The 23,238-nt window shown below is 40.1% G+C and overlaps 2 protein-coding genes across 5 annotated transcripts in view; one reads left to right on the top strand and one right to left on the bottom strand.

The window, feature by feature from the left end:
* Nucleotides 1-209: 209 nt before the first annotated feature.
* On the top strand, nucleotides 210-8,697 carry LOC130179844 (transcription factor Sp3-like). 3 transcript variants are annotated; one of them, XM_056392938.1, is made up of 9 exons: nucleotides 210-781; nucleotides 1,107-1,204; nucleotides 1,826-2,056; nucleotides 2,144-2,743; nucleotides 3,441-3,650; nucleotides 3,802-4,006; nucleotides 4,129-4,318; nucleotides 4,975-5,171; nucleotides 6,284-8,697. In XM_056392938.1, exons 1-9 carry the CDS (start codon nucleotides 775-777, stop codon nucleotides 6,535-6,537), a joined length of 1,992 nt encoding a protein of 663 aa, XP_056248913.1. In that variant the 5' UTR covers nucleotides 210-774; the 3' UTR covers nucleotides 6,538-8,697. The 3 variants fall into 3 exon arrangements, with proteins under 3 accessions (XP_056248913.1, XP_056248914.1, XP_056248915.1); XM_056392939.1 differs by having other exon boundaries at nucleotides 211-821; XM_056392940.1 differs by lacking the exon at nucleotides 1,107-1,204 and having other exon boundaries at nucleotides 212-821.
* A 170-nt stretch (nucleotides 8,698-8,867) lies between these two features.
* The window catches only part of uggt1 (UDP-glucose glycoprotein glucosyltransferase 1), a 30,206-nt gene continuing 15,835 nt past the window's right edge, over nucleotides 8,868-23,238 (bottom strand). Inside the window, exons 18-41 of one of the 2 annotated variants that reach the window (XM_056392935.1) lie at nucleotides 22,701-22,865; nucleotides 21,606-21,726; nucleotides 20,946-21,044; nucleotides 20,737-20,760; nucleotides 20,108-20,202; nucleotides 19,508-19,714; nucleotides 19,205-19,336; nucleotides 18,921-19,051; nucleotides 18,707-18,802; nucleotides 18,266-18,368; nucleotides 18,072-18,151; nucleotides 16,905-17,094; nucleotides 16,362-16,520; nucleotides 16,074-16,159; nucleotides 15,829-15,913; nucleotides 14,691-14,779; nucleotides 14,159-14,263; nucleotides 13,902-13,986; nucleotides 12,638-12,820; nucleotides 11,846-12,006; nucleotides 11,555-11,669; nucleotides 10,651-10,767; nucleotides 10,166-10,310; nucleotides 8,868-10,035 (exon numbers count right to left, since the gene is read on the bottom strand). In XM_056392935.1, the coding sequence (XP_056248910.1) occupies nucleotides 10,016-10,035; nucleotides 10,166-10,310; nucleotides 10,651-10,767; nucleotides 11,555-11,669; nucleotides 11,846-12,006; nucleotides 12,638-12,820; nucleotides 13,902-13,986; nucleotides 14,159-14,263; nucleotides 14,691-14,779; nucleotides 15,829-15,913; nucleotides 16,074-16,159; nucleotides 16,362-16,520; nucleotides 16,905-17,094; nucleotides 18,072-18,151; nucleotides 18,266-18,368; nucleotides 18,707-18,802; nucleotides 18,921-19,051; nucleotides 19,205-19,336; nucleotides 19,508-19,714; nucleotides 20,108-20,202; nucleotides 20,737-20,760; nucleotides 20,946-21,044; nucleotides 21,606-21,726; nucleotides 22,701-22,865 (2,793 nt within the window). In that variant the 3' untranslated portion in view covers nucleotides 8,868-10,015. The remainder of the gene's footprint in view (nucleotides 10,036-10,165; nucleotides 10,311-10,650; nucleotides 10,768-11,554; nucleotides 11,670-11,845; nucleotides 12,007-12,637; nucleotides 12,821-13,901; nucleotides 13,987-14,158; nucleotides 14,264-14,690; nucleotides 14,780-15,828; nucleotides 15,914-16,073; nucleotides 16,160-16,361; nucleotides 16,521-16,904; nucleotides 17,095-18,071; nucleotides 18,152-18,265; nucleotides 18,369-18,706; nucleotides 18,803-18,920; nucleotides 19,052-19,204; nucleotides 19,337-19,507; nucleotides 19,715-20,107; nucleotides 20,203-20,736; nucleotides 20,761-20,945; nucleotides 21,045-21,605; nucleotides 21,727-22,700; nucleotides 22,866-23,238) is intronic. The other variant, XM_056392937.1, reaches the window with a different exon arrangement.

The raw sequence follows: 23,238 nt of genomic DNA, 5'->3' as shown, positions 1-23,238 counted from the left end.
TAATGATCAAAAGAACAAGAGTAAGTAAACCATTAAGTGAGGATTTTATTTTGAATGTTAATTTAAAATTAAATTTTCACTTTTCACTTGTAAATACCATCAGATCAGACAAAACTAGTGCTGAAGAAGTAACTTTGAGATTTGCAAGGAACTTTTGGGTTATGTGGCAATAAGGACACGAAATAAACTGTTGCAACTAGCTGTAACTTAGTAAAGGGCTGTAATAATTTTGGATTGTAGTATAATGTAGGCCAGCTGCCGAATATAAAGTGAACCAAACTTTAAAAACTGAAGTGTTATGGCACCAAGAAACCCCACTGTATACAAATAACAAGATAGAGCAGGATGAATAACTTTATTTGGCATTAAATGGTAAAGTAAAGTATGTACTTTCGACATAGACATCGCCGTTTTCCAAGTACCTCTGCTCTGATTCCCAACAACTGCATTCCTCCTCTCGTCTCTCTCAACAACAAACAGGAAACACACGTCCTATAAAAAGAATGATTGACACTCCGGTTAGCCACTGACGTCTAGCCGTGACTCACGCTCAGCCAATCGCATCAGAGAAGAAGGGCGGGACGTCCTGTAATGTGATGCAAATTGGACGGTCAAGCGTGTTGGTCCCACCTTTTTGTGTTTCCCGCACCGTCAATCAAAATAGAAAAAAAATCGACCCGAATTCACCGATCAACACTAGCCCGCCTTTGATAAAACAATCATGTTCGGAGTTTAGTTGATCAGATAATCCTCCCGCTTACTACCATTCACGCTATGACTGGTACGTAAACATTTAGCGCATCGAAGCGTGCAACTAATCGGTGAGTTTGTGCAGAAAACAGCGAAACAAGCTGCGTTTTTTTATCTTTTGCTCTGCTGCTAACTGGCTAGATATGGTTAGCTAACTGAGCTAGCAGGCTAGCCACGGAGTTGACAAAGTAAACAGTCAATCTGGGCCGGAATCGCCCCAGATTCTCCGCTGCAAAGTTGAATTTCGCAGTCAGCTCCTTTTGGACTGGAGAGTGGGGATGCTTTGCGGGCTTTTCTGGCAGGCAGGAGTTGAAGATTACAGAGTTTTGCTGAGTTTCCCCCTCTCTCCCTGCTAGCGCTAGAGCAGCCTCTGAAACAAGGAGAAATGGCGTCCGCGGACGTGGACAGCAGTCAAAGCGAGTTTCTGCAACCCGGCGGCGCAGCGGAAACACAGGTATCCGACATTTTCTAGCTCGTCTTTCTCGCTCGCTTTCGATTGCTGGTTGTGTTTTTGAGAGCATGAAGTTCACACGTTTTAAAATTTTGATGGCATGGGGTGAAAGCCGTACACTTCCTGTGTTCCCCTCAATAACGGCCACCCACTTTACCCCTGTAAAACCCGCCCATAGTGGGTAGGACACTGAAGTCAGTCACTTGGGTCGGCTCGCTGGAAGATAGCCGGTGTACCTTGGGCTTGGAGGATGCAGGGCTGTGCTAATGTGGCAGGGATAGCGTCCATAATCAAAACAGTAGCGTTCAATTGTGTTGTAATAGCCACCCATCCCCCACACCTTGCTCTCGACCATTTCTGAGCCTGTTATCTTCACTCTGCGTGTTGGTGGTTGCATACAGCTTGTTCTTGTTTTATCGTCCATACTGCGTGATCACCCACTGCCTATGATTTACTCTATATTTGATGTTTCAGCATAGTATCTGCAACCATAACTGAATTTCAGACAAAAGCAGGCCTGCCTGCCTCCCTTTTCCTGTGATCTAATCTGAAGCTGAGATGAATCACTGTCTTCTTGTAGAAGTGTAATCTCTCTTTGCTAATCAGTGTTAATTTTACTCCCAGACAACAGATATGTCAGCCATTCAGCTGACAGGTTCAGACCGATGGGAGGTATTAACTCCCGTCTCAACTGGGAAAGAAGACCAGGGAGTTGTTCACATTCCAAACTCGGGGATTGTCACGTCCAACGGGCAGTACGTGCTTCCAATTGGGAGTCTTCCCAGCCAACCCATTTATGTTACTGCATCTGGGAATGAGGCTACAGCCAATGGAGTGTCAGGCATCCAGTATCAGGTAAAAGGAGAAAGAGACATGTTTAAGATACGGTAGGTGTTTTGTTTAGGTGGTGAACTTGCTTAAAACTGCCACTCCTTTGTCCAGGTCATTCCCCAAATCCAAAATGCAGATGGGACACTTGCAGGATTCCAAACACAGGGGTTGGATGATGGCACGGGGCAGATCCAGCTACTCCAAGATGGCAGCCAGGGCAGCATCGGGATCAGTTGTGCCACGACGGCGACCACAGACCTCCTGACACAGGCGGGGCAAGTACAGTCAATCCAAGGTGTCCCGCTGGCTGGGGGTACAGCATACACCAGCACAGTACCTGTAGGGCTCCCTAGCAACATAACATTCGTCCCAATAAACAGTGTGGATCTAGAGTCACTAGGGCTCACCGGAGCGCAGACGGTCCCCATTGCAACTGGGGTAACAGCTGAAGGCCAGCTGATCATGAGTGGCCAGACGCTGGAAAGTCAGGGTCATGATGCTGGCAACAAACAGTCGCTGGTGACGGTGAGCGGCGCCAACCAAGAGCTCTATGTGTCAACCACCACGACCACTTCCTCCTCAAACTCCTCCCAACTCCCCGAAACAATTGATGGCACTGGAGTTCTGACACAAGCAACTGCTGTGTCTGCAGGCGTGTCTGATCCCTCCTCAGAGAACTTCAACTCCCACAACCACCTGCAGCAAATCCAGGTGAGTACCTTTAACACCATATCATGTGTTATATGTGTCAAGCCTGTATGCTGCAATGCAGTGGCTCCCAGTCTGGAGGTCAGGACCCTGTAAAGTGATATATATATTCTATGACAAAAATTGTCTTTATTTTTTCTGACCCTTCCCTAATTTTTGTTTATTTTGCTTGGATATTTTCACCACTTGAGGCCTTTAAAATCCTTCATTCCAAACAATGAGCAGGAAAAATCTATCTTTGGTCCACAGTAGAGCCATAAATAGTGACATAAGGCTGGATATTTGACCTAATTTTTGTTACTGTCACAAATATGTTGGTAGCACATAGTATTGAAAACCAACAGATACTGAAAGCTGTCATTGACGGTTTGCTCAGATTTCTAGTCTTGTTTTCTACCTGAAAACAAAAATAATTTAGTTCCAATTTTGGGCAGTATCAGTTTGGAGAAGTTCTTGTACAGCTGCCTGTGCTTTTTTTAGTTCAATGAAAAAAGGGTATGGTATAAAAACACAATAATATCCCTCAAAGTAAATGTTGTTTTGGTATTGGTGTTAAAACTCAGGAATCAATACTTGTTTAAAAAAAATATCAAATGATACCCAGCCCTAGTCACGACAGGTCAGCTACTTTTTTTAGCTACTAAGCTACTTTTTCAGCTTTTGAGTGTAATTTATTTTTGCTGTTCCCTTTATCCTGCAGGTGTCATCCTCTAATGCCACTACTATCTCGCAACCAATCCTGCAGCTGTCTGGGGACAATCAGGCCCAGGTAGCCCAGGTGGCTCCAGGTCAGGACCTGACTGCAGCAGGTCAGACTCTACAGAGCGTGCAGCTGGTCAACCCTGGGACCTTCCTCATCCAGGCCCAAACTGTAACAGCTACAGGACAGATCCAGTGGCAGACTTTCCAGGTAAGCTATAAGAAGTGTGTAGGAAGTTTATTCATGTTTCAAAGCAGTAAAGTTGCCTACAGGAATTCCCTATGGGCGTCATTTAAATATTATGTTGTGTTCTTGTGCTGTAAATTGTCGTATTACTGGAGTATATCCGATCTCTTGCTAGGTTCAGGGTGTCCAGTCACTCCAAGGGCTCCAGCTGCCCCAGGGCCAGGGTCAGGCACAGCAGTTGACTTTAGCCCCGGTTCAGACCCTCCCTCTGGGCCAGGCAGGACAGGTCAGCCTGCCCAACCTCCAGACTGTCACAGTCAACTCTGTAACACAAAGCGGAGTTCAGTACACACATGGAGAGGATGCAAACAGTCCAGCTGGTATGGGATACCTGTACATACTCAACTTTCACACACATTTTTATTTGCTAATCTTAAATCACTTGTCATTAATCATTGAAACCCATGATAAATCTGCACTGCTTCTTTTGTCCCTGTATCAGGTATACAGATAAAAGAGGAGCCAGACTCTGAGGAGTGGCAGCTGAGCGGAGACTCCACGCTGAACCCCAGCGACCTGAACAACCTGCGTGTTCAGATGGGAGACGAGGACATGGAGACGCCGAGCGGGGAGGGCAAGAGACTCCGCAGAGTAGCCTGCACCTGCCCCAACTGCAAAGAGTCTGGAGGAAGGTGGGGAAAACGATATAAAAAAAAAATGATATGCAACGATAATAAAAAAAAAAAAAAAAAAAAAAAAAAAAAGTCATAAAACTGAAGAATATCCTAAAACTTCAATAAGCATCATAATTACAGTAATACAAAATTATATTACCACATATTATCCAGGCTTTTTCAGCTATAGCCAATTTTTGTACAGCTATAAAATCCATTTTGATGACACATTTCTGCAATACAACTATAACACCCAGATGTTATTCATTGCAGTGGCCATTCTAAACATTTAATGTCTCAAAACCTCAAATTAGCGTATCTTTCTTCATTCTTTTATTGTTTCAAAACTTGTGTTTAACTTTTGTTTGTTTAAGTTATTAAACTGGTTGTTCATGGGGCAATAAAAATTCACATTTCCATGCAAATTTGTATTTGCATGAAAAAACATTCATGCAAATACAAAATGCAAATCTTTTGCCTAATGCTTTATCAGCACAGGGGTGTAGGATTATTATTTTTTCCATCATTTGGCAGTGTTTGCATTCCTTTGTCTTTTTAAATAGCATTTTCAGGCCTTGCATTCTTTTTTTTGTTTCATTTTGCCATTTGTGTCAACCTGGATCATCCAGTATTTGTATCTTCTACTCATTCCATATTTTTCCTTTGTGTCACAGAGGTTCAGGCATGGGGAAGAAGAAGCAGCACATCTGCCACATCGCCGGCTGCGGGAAGGTTTACGGGAAGACGTCCCATCTCCGAGCTCACCTGCGCTGGCACAGCGGGGAGAGACCCTTCGTCTGCAACTGGATGTTCTGCGGAAAGAGGTTCACCAGGAGCGACGAGCTGCAGAGACACAGGAGGACACACACAGGTGAGACCAAGCCCACATAAGTCTTGTCAGTTATAAACACAGTTATACAGGCAACCCTTTTTATTTTTAGTACTGGCTGTTTCCATTTTCCATTTCTGTTTCCAATTGTTTTATTGTCTGAAAAGTGGATGAGCTTGGAGCTAGCTTTCAGTGGTAAACCAGGAACATGCATTCAACGTGGATGAGTGATAACAAGTTTGTACATGTTGAATCGCTGTTTCCTGTCTAATGATACAAACTTTAAAGGAATAATTTAGTTTTTCGGACATGTTCCTGTTGTTAGATCTTGCAGTTAAAACACAACGGATACCGAAATACTTTCATGTTCCTAGTAGATGTTTGTCTGCAGCTGTCCATGTCATTGTTTTTGATTACACAATGTTCAGTGAAAAGAGGTGTCGAGCAGGATCTCGAAAGTGAGAAAATGAGAACTTGCAGCTGCTCCAAAGCTTAAAGCTGAGACATTTTGAATGATGTACAGCCAAGTAAGTGGTAGTTTTATGAAGGCAGTAACAATAGGCAATAACCTTGTCTTTACTTGAATTAAATCAGCAATTCTAAGTCAGTTTTAGTCTCTGATAAGAATTTATTATTTTTGACTTTATACTTAATGATGATAGTTGAGAATCATAAACAAACTGTCCTTACACTGTACTGTCCACACAGTGTTTTCTCCTGAATTACTGTAGAAAAAAAGCAAGGGATGATTGTGTTCTTTGTCACAAATTATTGGTCAGTGTCTTCAAATGTTGGTGCTGTACCTGTGCCGCAGTGTAGAGTTCAGTTTAGAAATAAAAAGATGAAGGTTGGTAATGTTTTTCTAATTTTACTGCAGGTTTTTAAAAAGTTTAAAAGAGCATTGAATATCAGTTTCCTTAAAAAGCCCTTAGTTTTAAAAAAAGCCTTAAATATTTTCTCTTGCCTGTCTTAGATAGTAACAGTAGTAACAATTTTTTGTGGATCTCGAGTAAATGTGATGTAAAATGTCAGCAATTTCATATACTTAAAATAATTGTAGGCCTATTTGTCTCTATTGGCAAACGTACTGGTTACTGGTTTAACCTACTGGTTTTGCACACTTGTCTGATGTTTTTGTTTTCTTGATGTCACAGGAGAGAAGAAGTTTGTGTGCACAGAGTGCTCCAAGAGGTTTATGCGGAGCGACCACCTGGCCAAGCACATAAAGACTCACCAGAATAAAAAAGGCGGGGTTCCCTCGTCCACATCTCCGCCCACCACCGATGCCGTCATCACTACGGACGGAACCACGCTCATCCTCCAGACCGCCACTACCCACGACCTCGTAGCCAATCAGGAGATCCCTTTGCAGCTGGTCACTGTGGCACCCGGTGAGGTCATGGAATGAGGGGGTGAATGGGGCGAGTTGGCTTTTTTGAGAACTGGCAGGGACCTCTTGGGCTCTTCTCTTCCCCTCTTACCTTTTTTTTGTTTTGTTTTTTACATATGAATATATACGTAAATATATATGACAAATATATATATTTTAAGTAAGAGTTATCATGACTTTATGTTTGTTTTTTGCAGTCTTTTTATAGGCCGGCAAAAAAAAAAACATTAAAATGTGGTTGCTATGTACACGCGTAAACACACTCACTCACTCTCTCTCTCACTCTCACACACACATACACACATACACACACTCTCACACACACAAACATGCATTAACACTCAAAAAAAACACACAACATGAATACTCAACACAATGAAATGCCTTATTTTGTATCATACTCTTGTATAAAATGCTGGAGGTGCATGTGTTTTTTAAGCTTTGCAGATGATGTTAACTGTAAGAAATGTTTGTAAAATGGAGAAGATAATGATGAGGAGGCGTTTTTGGAAGAATGAAAACGAAGTAGTGAACCTCTCTGGGATTATTGAGTTTGTGTCTCTGGAGAGTTCTGACAAGCTCTCTGTTTGAAGCAGCGCAACATCCACGCTGAACTGTTGCACTGCTGCTGCCAGGAACAAATGCTTTTGCTTTTAGAGGAATTGTTTGTCATTTTGGTGAAAACATGCTTATTCGTTTTCTTGCTCAGAGTTAGATGAGAAGAGGGGTAGCGCTCTCATGTTTGTACAGTAAATATGGAGCTACCACCAGTGGCTGGTTAGCTTAGCCTAGCATAATGACTGGAGATAGGGGAACAGCCTGGCTCTGTCCAAAGGTAACAGAATCTACCTCTCATTACCTCTGAAGCTCATCAGTTTACATGTATCATGTTTGTTTAATCTGTACAAAGACTCGTGTAAAAACAACGATTCGTTTCATGGAGGGTTATTCTTGCCAGGCAGCCAGTGTGGGACATTACTGCTTCCAGCTAAGAAATAATCCGGTACATAACCTTCCTGGAAAAATGGCAGATTGATGTTTTTACACCATAGTTTTTATATATCTTAAACAAACAAAATACAGCGTGCTAATTCATGAGCTTTTGAGGTGCCGGTAGGTGGATTTGGTTACCTTTGGACAGAGCCAGGCTTGCTGTTTTCCCTGTTTCCCATCTAATTCTTGGCAAGGAAGTGAATAAGCTTTTTTCCTGAAATGTCAAACTTTTCCTTTGCAGCAGCTGTCGCCCAATCATTGACAGCCAACAGGATGGTGACGCTGATGTCTTGCCATGCTGTTTCAAACAGAGCAGGAGGTTCAGCTGGCAGTTAGAGAAAAGGACGTCAGTGCCACTGTTTACTGATCTGAAGTTGTTTTCCCACCTTGAGAGGGGGGAAATAGATGCAAGCCGCTCTGAAAAAGGGCAACTTCTTCCAGCATCTGGTCAGTCTGAACAGAATGTCTCATCTGTCCTCACGAGCACACTGTCCGCTGTGCTTATCCACATCAAAACACGTCTTTACTTTACTTTCTTTTTGCATATTTTGTTGTAAATTTGCATTGTATTTCAGCTTTCCTGTGTTTCTTCGCCGATCTGGGTGTCATATAAATGAAAGCCACATGATGGTGATCATAGATTTTAAAAAGTAGAGTGGTTACCTCTGAATTCCTGCAGGGCTTTTTGTTGTCAATGTACATGGCTGCAGGAGGAGAACGTGCACCAGTGTTGCCATGTGAAGAAAACTGAGAAACGGATGCAACAAATCAGCAAGCCCTCAAGGGTATTTTTGTCATCGAACATTCCAGTCGGACACCAGATGATGTGGGATTAGTTTTGCAATAACTGCTCCGTTGGTAATTCTGGCCAGATGTCACTCAAGTCAAAAGGAAAACAATCATGCCATTGTTTTTTTTTTTTTTTTTTTTCCTTTTTTTTTTTTTTTTTTTTAAATTTTAATTAATGTAATCTCTTCCTCTGTTTGTCTGTTATGTTTGTAGCATTCATTTACATGTATATTATCTTATTTTCACATTGTTTATAGAAGCCATTACTTAGTTAACTGAATTTGTTGTATCAAGACCTTATTTTAAGTGATTTTTTTAAAGAATTGGTGTAAAAACTGAATGTTACCTTTTGTAAAACATTTTTTCAAATGGATCACAATAAAAGTCTGAAACCTTCCAGTGACAGGTTTTGTGGGTCACATCAAGGTATCTTACTCACAAATTGTCAAAGTTCCCTGTTCAAACAATTGGTGTTCAGGTGTAATAGCAGAGTTCATAAGTTAAAAAAAAAAAAAAAAATCAACGTAAGTCGTAACGTACGAAACAGATAAAATACTCTCGACCGCTTCTTTATTGGGGATTTTTATTTAACAAAAATATCTTACAGCCAAAACAGGATGTTAATGACAAATCCATGGATGATACCAAGATACAGAAAATCAAATATTTTTCAGCCAAACTTCAACGTCATGGCTGCTCTTCCCTTACAGTACCATAAACCAGATAACAACCTCTCCCCTTTCTTCTGATTCATACGTAACGCTGCAACCCGCACAGGCTTCGGACGTCCTTCCCTGAGAGTCACAGTGACATTAATATTCCACAAGAAATGAGAATCGATCAAGCCTGCTGATTTTGTTCTTAATTTTATGCCAAATACCAGATGATGATGAGTGTAAACATCATTACCATTAATTTCTGAATTCCAATCACATTCCCTTAAAGTGTTAAGTTTAGATTGGGCAAAGTATTTTCTATAGCTTGAGGTGATTCTTAAAAGAAATATGAACAGCGGCTCCACCACTGCACAAAATAATGTATATGTAGCTGTATCAATCATTTTCCAGACTTACTATGCTTTTTCTAAATGTCTCAAGTGGGACTAGGCAGAAATGTTAGATTTTATTTACGAAATAATTCAAGGTAAACTGTACTAAAAAGACATGGGATCATAGTTCACTGTATGTCAGTTTGATTATTTTCTTTTATTTTGCATTAATTTACTATGTTGATTAAAAAATCTTATTAATGTCATCATATTGACTGACAAAGATTTGGCCCAGATGTTTGGTTTGTCAGAAACTCAAGTTAACCAGCAGTGAGATTTTTCTGTTCACCTCCCTTTGTGCTTTGACCACAGCCAGAACCAGAATCCCAATCAGTGCAAACTTACAGACTGACATCTATTACAGGGGAAAGAAAAACTATACTGAAAGAAAAAATAGAATTCATATTTATGATTCGCTTCACAAAATACATTCTCACAGTCACCACTTGCACACACACGCATACAGAAAAGCCTCTTACACCTGACCACTAAAATTCCCCATCGTACACATTATATAAAAAGAACAAAACAGAACATTATTTTAACCGTCTAGCACTGATTGTGGTCATTCAGCAGTCCCCAAGGCATAAGAGGAACTTCTCTTCATGAAGCAGACTCTTTAAACAGAGTCCAGTTCACCGCCTCATCACAGCCACAGCAGGATCCTCACAACTCTATGTGAACATCTGACAGAGAGACGAAGAAGATGAAAATTTATCGACTTGATTTATATGGACTTGGCACATAAACTTTGTTCTCATAATTTCTACTTGAGCATGTATTAAACCTGCATGTGTGTCTGTCAGAGTTGAGTACCTGTGCCCTGCTGCTTTGTTTTGTGGCTTGCTCCCCCCTGGACTCTGGTCTGCAGACGTTTAATCTCTTGGTCATAATCGGTCCACTCGGCTACGATCCTCACAGCAGCCTGCAGCTTGGGCTCCTTGGTCATGGGGTTGTTACACTGAAATCAGGAAAAATGAAAAGAATTGGATGAAATAATTAACTATGATTTCTTTCCTTACTATTACTTTACTATTGCAATTATTTTATTTTATTTCTACAAAGGACGCAACACTTATTTAGAGTATCAAACACTATTTACCCAAATACTACTCTAAAGTAAGTCAAATATTTCCTCACAATTGGCCTGTCTGCCCTCTAGTGGCTGTTAAGAGTCATTGCATATGTAACAAATCCAATCAGTCCTCCCGGGATCTCACTCACTACATCTCTTATTTGAGCACTTTAATCCTGTTACTATCCCTGATATCTGCAAACATACACAGACAAACTTTTGTTACCAGATCTATTGTCTTGGCACTCTTCTTGGAGCTGTCGTCACACCAGGTCTCACACCACAGCCACTCCTGAGGCAGAGACTTGATGGGCACCTGGTGGATCATGTTGTTGGGCAGATCCTGAAAAAACAATGAAAAGTGAGACCTGTGAGAGAGGCAGGGAGAGAAACTAATATTTCATACGTCAAAGCTGTAGATTCATTAATGACTGATTTTGTTTTTTTCAAACATTTAACATTATGACATAAAGGTTCAGCAATAATGTACATGTAAGCATGGGAAGAAGCATCTGTTTAATGAACACTTCCCACTCTCGCCTTTATGTTTGTTGTCAGTCGTGTGGTAATGCAGGCACAATCAGGGATGTGTTCAAGGACATAAGGGAGTCCCACATGTAAAAAGTCAGCTGCTAAACAGTGTTGAAATCACAATATTGTCATGAAAGCATAACCATAAGAGAAAAAAAATAAGTAAACAGTGTTTATTATGAAAATATAAGATGAATTTAGATTTTTCTTTGAGGCTGCTGTTCAACAACCAACTCTCACATCTCTAATTACAGAGCTTCTTTGAACACAACGGAAAGTTTTCACTGCAGTGCCTTCTAGCAACCACAGTCACAACGCTGACAAAAAATCAAAAGCAACAAGAAGTTCTTTGTGATAGTTTTAAGAGTTTCATAAAACTCAAATGAATGGAAACTACTGGAAACTGGTATACTGGTATTAAATTAGTCATTAATAATGTTATGCTATGGAAAACTGTTAGTGATAATGTCAGCCGTATTACATAAAACATGAACTACACCATGTAAGATACTTTGCAATGCAAGGTGACAAATACTGTCTTAGTGTTCAGAATCAGATCTCCAAGGTGCTTTAAAATGAAAAGATAGACAGTCACAGACCTGGTCCAGGTTGGAAAGGCTGTTTGGGTCTTGGCTGAGCCCCTGGTACTGTCCTCTGAGCCGATCTCCTGCTGCTATTTTCCTGAATTTCTTCAGGTCGACCACATATAGGGCGCTGCACAGGATAAATGACGGTAACACATGAAATATGCAGGAAAGTATGAAAAATGGATTTAAAAAAAAGAGTCAAAATATGTGTGTGTGTTTGACAGTGATAGACTTTTAAAGCGTTGTTGACACAGGGGCTGAGTTGACTGTTACACTGCAGCTGAGCTTCCACAATGTGTCTACCTGATGTGATATTTGCGTCCAGCGAGGTGGCTCGCCCAGTAGCCAGACTTCCAGAAGCGATAACCATCCATCTCCCTCCGGCTCTCGCAAAACGGGGTGTAGCCGTACGGAGCTCCCTCCAGGTCAAAGTCACGCAGATCCTTCAGGTCTGTCCGCACAATCTGCGGGACAGGAGGATGAGGATCACTTAAGGACAGCTACTACCAATCCTTTCTCGATTGTTTGTCTCTAAAATGACGGAAACTACTGAAAAATCATTATCACATTTTTCTAGAGCTGAAGATGATGTCTTCAAATTGTTTGTTTTGTCCAACAACCAAAAGGTATTAAATCTACCATCAGAGAAAATGAAGAAAACCAGCAAATATTGATATCTCAGATTGAATTTTTGGCACTTTTGCTCAAATAAAGATAAAAAGTTTTTTTGATTACCAAAATACTTGCCAATTTCTGTTCTGATGATAAATTATTTAAACTGTAGATCAATTCTGACTGTCTGAAAGTCTGTACTAGGATTAGGTTATTTGGAAAAAGCCCCAAAATGTGACATGACTGAGCGAATAATAACTAAAATCTGTTGCCACATGCAGCAGATCTAAATTTTCCATAAACTTTATAAAAGTCCTGAAGAGTTACAGTTTCTTTGGAGCTATCAGAATCATCAACACCAACGTGCAACATTTTCCTTTTCTAGTTCCCTTTAAATCGTCAGCTTATGATATATGAACAGTCAAAGGAACAAATATTTGAATGTTTGGATAGCAGTGTTTGTACAGCTTCGTCTGAGCGAACCTGGTCAGCGTCCACAAACAGGATCTTGTCGACAGCGAGAGGAAACAGCACGTCCAGGAACAGGATCTTGTAGCCCCAGATGATCCTCTGCTTCTCGGTCTGTTGGTGTAACCAGCGAGGCCACTTGTATTGGACCAGCTCGTATTGGAAACCATATTCCTTGGCCATGTGGGGGATGAACTCCTGCAAAAATGATTACACACAGAAACACACCTGTCTGATATCTACCAACTAAGGGTAAGAATCTTTATCTGAATGCAGGTGTAAAGCAGGTTAAACTTTTCAGATGTAGCATCTGACTACTGCTTTTTCATTTAAAAAAAAATGTGTAACAGTCATATTCTGTCATGCAAAAAGTTTAGAAATATGCAAACTATGAAAAGTAATTTAACATTCCTAAAGCTAAATTTGTTGGATATTGATGCTTTCTGTAACATTAAACTGTATATTGGTTTATCACAAGAGATTTGTTATCATTGTATTATTGCTCCACCGTTTTGTGTCCTGTTGCCACACGATTTGTGTTTTGTCTGGACAAAGCTAATGTTGTTGCCATTGTTGTTGGTCCTGCTGTCCTTTGTTTCTGTTCCTTAACCTGTCACATCTACTCAAAGGGCTGCAGCTGAAAATCAGCAGGCTGGCTAACACTGGCACATGTACAGAAACGATGAATAATGTGTTTTTCTCCTTTTAAATTAAAACAGTGAAATGAACTGAAATGCTTTGGTGGATTCCAGTTTCTTTTTTTTCCACCAGTTAACAGAAGCCACAACTCTCTGTAGACTATATCATTATGTTGATATTCAAAACAATCCTTCAAACTGAAACACTTGCTGGAGCCTCTAGTTAATGGGCTGAGTGGGAATCTGGGTTATAAAACCAAATCACTCATCAATGTCTTCAGATATCAATGTGTATTTTTGCTTTCTGACTTCTACATTGATATCTGAATATCTGAAGGATCATGAGGCTTAACAACCAAAACCAGAGTGAAAATAGTAAAAAGAGAACATCAATGATAATGAGGAATGGAACTGTGAGCCAAGAAAAGCACTGAAGTCCGATCATTTATCAGGAGATTTTCCTCTAGCAGAGCATTAAAAAATCTCATCCCTGTTGCATCTTTCACCTTGATTTTCACAACTCCTGTGTGAAAAGAGAAAGCTAAAGCCGTCAAGAGAAAATCTCCACATTGACGGCGATATGCCAGCTGATTCTTCAAGCAACACCGGTGAAGAAAAAAAGAACGAAAGAAAAATCCTACCTTGAAAGTCGGGGACAGGTAGTTCTTGAGGAACCAGAACTTGACGGGAGTTTTGGTGTTCTTCAGAACTGACAGCATCATAATCCTGAGAAGGGAAGAGCGATAAAAAGACTGGTTGCAACAGAGCTGGGAGAACAAAATTACTAAAAAAAATAATTTAAAAAAGTCAATAAAGGAAGTTAAGATGCTAGTTTTTGAGAATTTTGGTTGATATGACAATCCCATTTTCTTTGTCTGGTCACATCTCTGACACAAACCTGAGGAACCTCTCATACAGATGCCCCGAGGCCACAGAGAAGATGTTGATCACATCGTCTTTCTCCTGCTTCTGCTCCTCCATCTTTCCTCCACCTGTGAACCCTCTGAAAGGCAAAAGACAAATAAAACACGTGACTAGACAGTTTATACATTTCTAACAAAATAAATACAAAAACACATTCATCGCATAAATCAAAAGACAAGTTTGTATTTATGTGTTGTTATTAGGGCTGCAACTAACAAGTATTTTGGTTATTGATTAATTGATAAACCAAAGGTTCAGAATCAAAAGATACTCAATTTACAATGATGTAAAATACAGAACAATTTTTTAGATAAGTCTTACATTTGAGAAGCCAGAACCAAAGAATATTTGACATTTTTGCTTAGAAAAAGAGTTGGCCATTTAAAAAAAAAAAAAAAAAAAAGAAAAAAAGACCAAAATCATTGACGATTACATTTCCAATCAACGAACTGATAAATCCACTAATTTCAGGAGCAGGTGTCAGTCGGTTTAAACCAAAGTTGTACCTGGTCAGAGATTTCCAGAAGCCTGTCTCATTTTCCTCAGTCCCATCGCTCAGCAGCTCCTCGTTGAACTTGTCTGGTTTCTTCTGGACCTGATCAACACACAATTTTAAAAATCAGTAAGTGAAACCACCAATAGGAAAGATGTCTTTGTCACGATTGTTTTAAAATTCATTTTAAGTGAGTGGGTAAAATAATTTATGTGATGTGATTATGTATTTCTTTTCATACGTGTTGGTGACAGTTGACTTTTACTTGCACACATGTACGTGTATATGTTGTCTGGATATCATGAAAACAAAGGTCATCCAGCCCTGATTTTATGGACCAAACTTGTCTTATTTGAAAATTAACAAAATATAGTAAAATAAAATTAATAGATTTTGTGACTGTCTGATCTGTGGCACAGAAACTAGTTGGACTGGTTCTGCCTGACAACCATCTTTGATATTAGAGAAGTAACAACACGCTGTTAAATGTTATGAACAAATTAAACAAGAAGTCCTTTTTGTATGGCAGTCATCTGGAAAGTTTCAGCTATGATTACACTGCACATGGAGAACTTGAACGACATGTTTTGACATAGATTTGCCAATATGAATCTGTAATAGCTGATAAGAGTTATGTAAACTCTTATTATTTATGTACAAGGATGACATATCAAAGGCGGTATGTGCTGGATTTGAAAACTTTGGCAACTCTTCGTAGTAGTGCCAAAACGAAAGCGTGGTAGACAGCAATGTCAGATGCTATGATCACATAAAATATTCTACATATATTAAAAGATACTGAGACAAAATCTGAGGCAAAACCTGTTTTCATTTTCCATTTATTTGTCCCTTTAGATATATAAAATTCACATTGAGATGTGTAATTTTACCCATGTCATTTATGCACCTACTCTATATATTCTGCATTATGTAAAAGGTTCAACACAGACTGGAGTCTATTCCACTCATCAAAATTTATGAGCTGAGAAATTGAGGAGGAGAAATGTTGCCACTCACTCATCGTCCTGGATTTGCTTTTATTTAGTTGGGGACAAAAAATAAATCAGCAAAATGTGTTGAAGGACATATTCCTATCACTGTTTCCAGGCTGTTGTGCCAGACAGTCATCACTTTATCAGAGGTGAACTGACCTTGACTTTAATTATCCTGCTCTTGAAGTTGTTCAGCACAACTACGATGTCGTCTGAGTCTGCTGGAGAGTCCGTGCCATCGTGGCTGCAACATGAAGATCGAAAGGATAAGAAAAATATTAAAGCAGAAAGTTTACAACTAATGTTTAAATCCAAGTGTAGGAGTGTGGGCTGAATTTATAAACTAATAAGACGTTTTTAAGACTGTGACACAATATAACTGGTTGTCCAACTCGTTGTCTCACCTGTAAATCTTGTAGATTTCATCAGAGCGTCCTTTCCTCAGCTTCAGGATCCAGGCACCTGGGTTGGCCTTGAGCTGAAAGTAACCCTACAGAGCAGAACACAGGACATTTACAGTGTTTGTGACTAAACAAATACAGGCTAAATCCAAACAGAAAGGGAGGAATACATCATTTACCATCCAAGAAAGCACTAAGAGATATCAACAAACTATAACAGTTGGCAAAGTTGTTTGTGGTTCAGCAACTTTTTTTAAGAAGAGAGGATCAAAGTTTGAACCTATATCGTACCAGGTTTGCCATGACGATGGTGTCCACAATGACTGGCTCTGAGGCGGTTCCCAGGGTGAACTGGAGCCCACGCGGCGGCTGGCCTGAGCTGACATCAAAACAATGGCCTTCCAACAAAAGATGCTCCAGTTCGTACTCTGCTGCTACAATATTCTCCACCTGCAATCACCAGAGGAGTCAAGTTGAGTAAAGTTTATGTCGTGCAGCCCAATATCAACACCCACGGTCTTTACAGACACTAATAAACAAAGGTTCCTGAATAAACCCAAGGTTGTCAAGATGAGAGGGGAAAACTCTCCAAAATCCTCAGCAGAAAATTCACAGATATTGGGACGACTGTGTGTCCAACAAGAGGCAAAGACAAAATGCAAAGTGGAAGACTGAAGTCGGTAGCCAGAAATCTAAGTAAGGGGGCCATGTACATGGAATCAGTGTTTAAACACTGACCGAGTTGATTGCTGGAAATGGGTAAAACAAAAAACGCCTTTAAATATTTCACCACTACAGATCTCGATTGAACCCAGACACACAGAGTTTCTATACCTCCTCCAGGTAGATGTTGTCCAGGTCGTATCGAGTGTGCACAGACTCGACCATCCAGCTCTCGGGAGTGTTGAGGTTCAAGGTGAAGAGTGGAGATTGAGGCATGTCAAGGAACTTGGCCATGGGGCCAGGAGAGAAACTACTGTCAGTCTGAAATGTCACCTCCGGCTCCAACACATAACGGTAAAAACTGGAAGAAAACACAGGGGAATCACTTGTTACACAAGCAACAACTAGTTAAACTTTCAGTGCAGGTGCAGGAGGAGTCTTCATGCCTTTAACAACCATTTAGTGGATGATTATCATTGTTAGTTTTTACTGACTTTATCAGAAAATACCAGCGTTTCTAAAAAGGAACAGACTGGCTTAAAATGTTAACCACCAGCATTAATAACTGACCTTGAAAATAACCATCCCAATCCAAACTCCAGGTTCACTTACTAGCTTTTTCCAGAGCTTTCACCTTACTATATGTGCACGTTACAGGTGAAAGCTCTGAAAAAGGCCCAGAGAGAGAAGTCCTAAAAGCGTTGCTGTAGATTAAATCCACCCATCCAATTCCAAGAAGATAACATGATATGCTTGAAAGGTCTGAAAAAAACACTTGTCAAAATCTAAAACATTTTTCAAAAGGATTCTAAAATTAAATCTATGTCCCCACACATCCTGAACTTATGTTTCCTGCTGCAAGAGGACACTAATCACCAGTGATTATGCAACACAGTCTATAAGTTAAAAGACAATAAATTATTTAAAGTAGAGACTCTGAGCACAGTCTTTGATATTTTTAAAGTCTAATGAATTCAAAGCAAATTTTCACTTGTTTTTTATAATTAAAATAAATACTGATATATTTCTGGATTTTCCAAAAAGAAACTAATGAGCCTTAAACTTCTTATGATGCTCATAGAGCAGTTGGACCATATTGTAATTGAAGTTCTGACACTGACAAAGATCAAAGTAACAACAGAGTTATACCGAATTATGATATTTTAAGGATTCCGCTTTCATTTAAAATTAAAAACAGGAATTCACTGGCTTAATGACCAACTTGAAATGAGCAGAAAAACACAGGTAAAAAGGGATAATGGTGAGTAGGCATTACTGGTGTAATTAGGATGTGTGGTTTGAGTCTTTACTCTGCACAGAAACAGTTTGTGTCCTCACCTCTTCAGAGGCATTTCTGACAGCTTGGATTGGCAGTTCATGAAAACCCGCAAGTTGACGTTTACCAGCTGCTTCAGAACCTGAAGATGACGAGGGGAGGAGTTGGCAAGAAAGACAGGTTAGAAATAAGATGTGGACAAAGGTCAAACCAATCAGATGGATCAAGAAAAAAAAATGTCACACAGTCACCCTACCAGTAGCAGAGGAGCGAGTTTCTGTGCGTCCCTGGTTACTGGATCCACTACGGCGACAACATCAAAGTACACATTTCCCTCCTTAGGACGGATCTTCACAGCACTGCCAAAAGTCAGCAAATCAATGATCATGTCTAGTAAACAGTGTTTTTTAGTTTTTCTTTCTGCTGACGTATTAATACAGACATACTTTAACAATCCATTTTGTTTTTCCAATCAATTTTAATGTAAAAATGGCACACAAGCCATTTATATTTCTAAGAAAGTTTTATTCAAAATATTGGACTGACATTTTTTTAAAGCATTAAAAAATAATGTGATATGCTGCAAAATCACCCTGGACGAAAACTAACTTTTAAACATTCACTGCTCAGCCTCTCCCGGGAAAAAAAAAGTGACCTGCGGGTCTGAATTGTGTGCAAATATTCCTATTCCAACTACCTGTAGCGGTCATCAGCAAAGTCATATTCTACCCGGGCTTCTCCTTTGGGCTGAGAGGAGAGCAAAGCATCCACCTTCATCACAAGGTCGCTGGCCCTGAGAGAAAGACACCCCGCTTTAACTCACAAAACTCAACACAATCTGAAAATATTACTTTATGGGTTTCCTGAAGGAGCATGGGAGAATTTAAGCTTGTGAAAATGAAATAAAATACCTGTCCTCCTCAATTCCAAACTGCTGGACTTTGCTTTTGATTCGTTCTCCAGACGTCTTCAGGATAATGCTCTCCAAAAGCAGAAAGTCATCCTGGTTAAACACCTCCTCCTCCTCCAGTGGCCCTATGATCTGAAAATTAGAAACAAAAGTATTGATTGAAAAGCTACAATAATTGTAGGAAAATGCACACATTTACACACATACATATTTCTTCATGATGTCCTTATATCTTAGTTCAGGTTTAAAGTTCTGTCAATGATAGGAAACAAGATTGTGACTCACTCTTCCATTGCTGATAACTGCTCTCTGTCCTCTCTTCAGTTTGAGCACGTCTCGGCAGTACGCAGCGTGGGAGAGCAGGAAATCAAATTTTGGACCATCATATGCTTCCTTGAACAATGACACATCCATACCCTGAAGGAAAAATAGATAACTTGTAGGCAGTCGATAAAAGGGAAAATTAAGAATAAAAATACACACTCACAAGGCTTAACAAGGGCAGAGAGTTCGAACAATAACAACAGAAGGAAGCATAACAATTTTGCATCGTGATCTTGTACAGAAAAGTTGTCCATCTCCCCTCACCCCGACAGCGAACTCTTGGATGTCAATGCCCTTCTGCAGGGCTGTGGCGGTCTCTTCTTTAGCCATTTTAGTGATGAAGTTTTTGGCATTGTTGGCAGATTGCGTCTGCATGGCAACCCAGATCGCTCGTGCAACATGGCTCGTCTCAGCAGATGGACCGGCTGATGGGTTGTTGATCATCCCCAGTCGGACATTGTTGCTGGTTTTCTATTGTAGAGCAGGTGAGAGGAAATATAACACAGCTGAAGTTACCAAATTCATTTCTGGTGAAAAGAAAAATGACTGAACCTGTGCTTAATCCTTAAAGAACCTAATGATATATTAGCCTTCTACATTTCCTCCTGTACACCTAGTCTTCTTAAGGTAACAGCTATATAGCTGCTGGTAGGAAGAGTTTGTTGCCTTTGGACAGAGCCAGGTTAGCCGTTTCCCCCCTGTTTTCATTATTTATGCTAAGCTAATCTAGCGGGCTGTTGGCTGTAGCTTCATATTGAACACACAGATATGAGCGTGGTATCAATCTTTTCATCAAAAGCATATTTCACACAATGCCGGACTATTACTTAAAGTGATGTTTTAGTTTTTAAATACAATTCGTACCATGTGTCTGATGGCATCATAAAGTAGCTGTCGTCCGGAGGGCTTGTCAAAGTCTCCGACCACCCAGAAGGTCACGGGACGGATGTAGCCATCATCTGACAATGACAGAAGAGGAAAGGCAGGGGGTCACGATAATGATGCTACACAGTTCAACTTGAGGGCAAAGGAGATGAGCTGGATTCGTGAAGAGTTTGGTAAATCAGACACAAATGTACATGGGTAGCGTACAGGGCTGCAAGACACAAACATGTTCTTCTCTACTTCAAATCTTCAAACTTTCGTCACTTCCAAACATCAAATCATTTCAGCATTACATTCTCCATGCAGCTACAAATGATGCGTAATGAACTGTCATGCTCTCCTTCAGAAAGATGAAAGAAATGATGTTAGAACTTAATAAGCAGTTACATGAACAATTTTTTTTTTGTACTTATACTTCAGACCCTAATACACAATCATCACATGCATAAATTAGTCATTTATGTCCTCTGAGAAATGCAACACAGATGGAGTGGTGGTGGTGGATTCACAAACACATTTGAACACTGCCAGCAATGTTGTTCACAGAAAACAGAAAAAAAGAGCAAGTGAGGAGGAGAGGGAATAACATGGAGGAAAGGGGTGATTACCATGCCTGTTGGTGGTGGTCATCCCTGATGCAGGGACATTATAAAACACATGAATAAGAGGAGGAGGAGAGGACAGAAGGAGAATAGATGAAGAGAGTTTAGGCTTGAAGATCAAATTATCTTCACGGGAAACAACAAACATCCTCTTTCATTCAGTGTTTGTATTTATGTGACCAGCTATCACATGAGACTCTACTGCATACTCTTACCTTTCTTAGTCATGTAGTTCATGCTGTTGGCCACAGCAGTGCTCTTCTCTTTGGTGTCCAGAGTTGAGAAGCGAGCATAATCATCCACAAAGTAGTTATCTTTAAAGAGGAAAAAAGAAAAGAAAAATGAAGATAATATCTTTATACACTGCAGAGATGTATACATGTGAATGTTTACTAGGTGTGCAATGCAAATCCATATCTGCTTATGACATAAAAATGTCTTTATTCAAATGTATAGTGTACATTGGCAGGGCATTCACGCAGTGTAAATTAAGTTGGTCTGAAGTGTTTGTGGGTAAAAACATAAGATAATGACAAAAATCTGAAAAGCTCTGCAGCCATTTTCCATTCACTTTTGAGAGAGTCCCTAACTTCAGCTTGTCACTTTCTAGCCAGCTGTCAAGTCTTCAAGGTGCCAGGCTTCAATGTCGGATCATTATGTAAAAATAACTCTTGTGCAACATCAGTCAAGCGTTATCCTGCACTGCATCACTACTCTTGTGAAAAAAATAGAGCTTTTTGAGGACAAACCTCACTTAATGTCTAAAAAATTAATACTGCAGCAATATTTCAGATACTAACTTTAGATATCATGGACTGTTAGTGTGTTTTCAGATAATGTCTTCATATTCCTTTACATCCCTACTGTGTACTCACTGGTATCAGACAGGTCCAGGTATGTTCTGCTGGTGGACAGCACTCTAGGGTTGATGCGAGGAACAACGTTGGCCTGGTTCATGATGAAGTCCACGACATCGTGATCTGTGGCCAGTTCACCCTGCGAGATGCATGAACAAAGATTCAGGATGTAAAAGGACAAAATTGACAGAGGACATTCTTCACTGTTACTGCAGACCCGACAGTGATGCAGGAGGTCCTTGTCTGCCTTCCTTTCATCCCCACAGTTAAGAAAGCCCTCTCGAGGTTTAATCGCTTTTCTGCTGCGGTTACTGATGCTTGTGTATCGACTGAAAAGTTTTCCTCCAACAAGTTTGGATTAAACATTAAAAAGGATAAAACAAGAGTGATGACTAACACCCTGTTCAGCACTAACACTGGCATAGCAACCAAATTAAACACTGCCTACTACGCTTAATGCCTTCGAAAACCTTTGAAAGAACCAATTCAAAGAGCTGGCTTGTCTGCGAGCTGGAATGACATTAAAACAGGAGAGAATGACAGATGGCACGCTCACAAAGATCCTGCCTAAATGACAATTTATTTTATTTATCACAACAGTCCTTGACAACCCTAGAGCGCTTCTGCTCGTTTCCTTTCAATTTTTAGTTTTCTTTAAATTGAACTCTATTTTGTAGTAGACTAAGCAAATTACAAAACAAAACAACACAAATGAATACCCTGACTGGTATTACCTCTGTCTGCAAAGTCACAAACTTACTATCAGTGAATACGTAACCTGTTCTAGTCTTATTTGATGAGATTAAACTAATTTCTGTTGTTAAATTGTGCTCAGAATATATCTACATATAAGCACATAAAGAATATCAATAAAGAACTAAATGCATTACAGCATTAATGCAAAGTAAATTAAACTCTCTTCAAACATGCACATCTGTCTGCACAGAGTGATGTTTTGATTTTAACTCATCTGCAGTGAGAAATGATTTTGCTTTGAAGATGAATAGACAGAAACAGTCTCAGCCATCAAATACAAGCCTCACTGAAAACAAAATCTCACTTAAGCTCACTGTCTCACATTGAGTGTAAATCAAAGTGTGTGTGTTGACTGACCAGGTAGACGGCTCTCTGGTAGAAGGAGGTGGTCTCCAGGATCTTTTGCATGGTGATGGTCTCCAGTTCGTCCGGGTCCAGCTGCTCACGCTGGTACGGTATGCCGTTGTACATGACCACAGGCAAGGGGCCCACTCCTGTCTGCTCATAGTACGCCCGGCCGTCCTAGTAGATGAGACATAAAGAGGTATTACTTCAATTTGCATGAGTCTCAAAAATACAGCTGAGCACCTGTGTCTTAGCAGGACCTAGAGAAGCTAATCCAGGCTTATGTAGGTTTGACATTTCTAACAGTGTCAGGTAAACCCCAAAAGACTCGAGGCAACTGCATCTTGTCTAAAACGAATCTGCCAGAGTTCAAACAAAATCAAAAAATGAGCACGTAACACCTGCTCTCAGGTCTCTGCTTTGGCTCAAAGAATTGATTTTAAAATCCTATTTCATGTCTACAAATACTCACTTCTGATATGTTTTCACCATATGAATCATCAAACACACTGAAATGAGTCTGCTGACAGTTTATAGGATCAGTATATAA

The sequence above is a fragment of the Seriola aureovittata genome, chromosome 13, assembly GCF_021018895.1.
Source record: "Seriola aureovittata isolate HTS-2021-v1 ecotype China chromosome 13, ASM2101889v1, whole genome shotgun sequence".
Taxonomy (NCBI): domain Eukaryota; kingdom Metazoa; phylum Chordata; class Actinopteri; order Carangiformes; family Carangidae; genus Seriola; species Seriola aureovittata.
The sequence above is the reverse complement of the archived record's forward strand: the minus strand, read 5'-3'. Positions and strand labels throughout refer to the sequence as shown.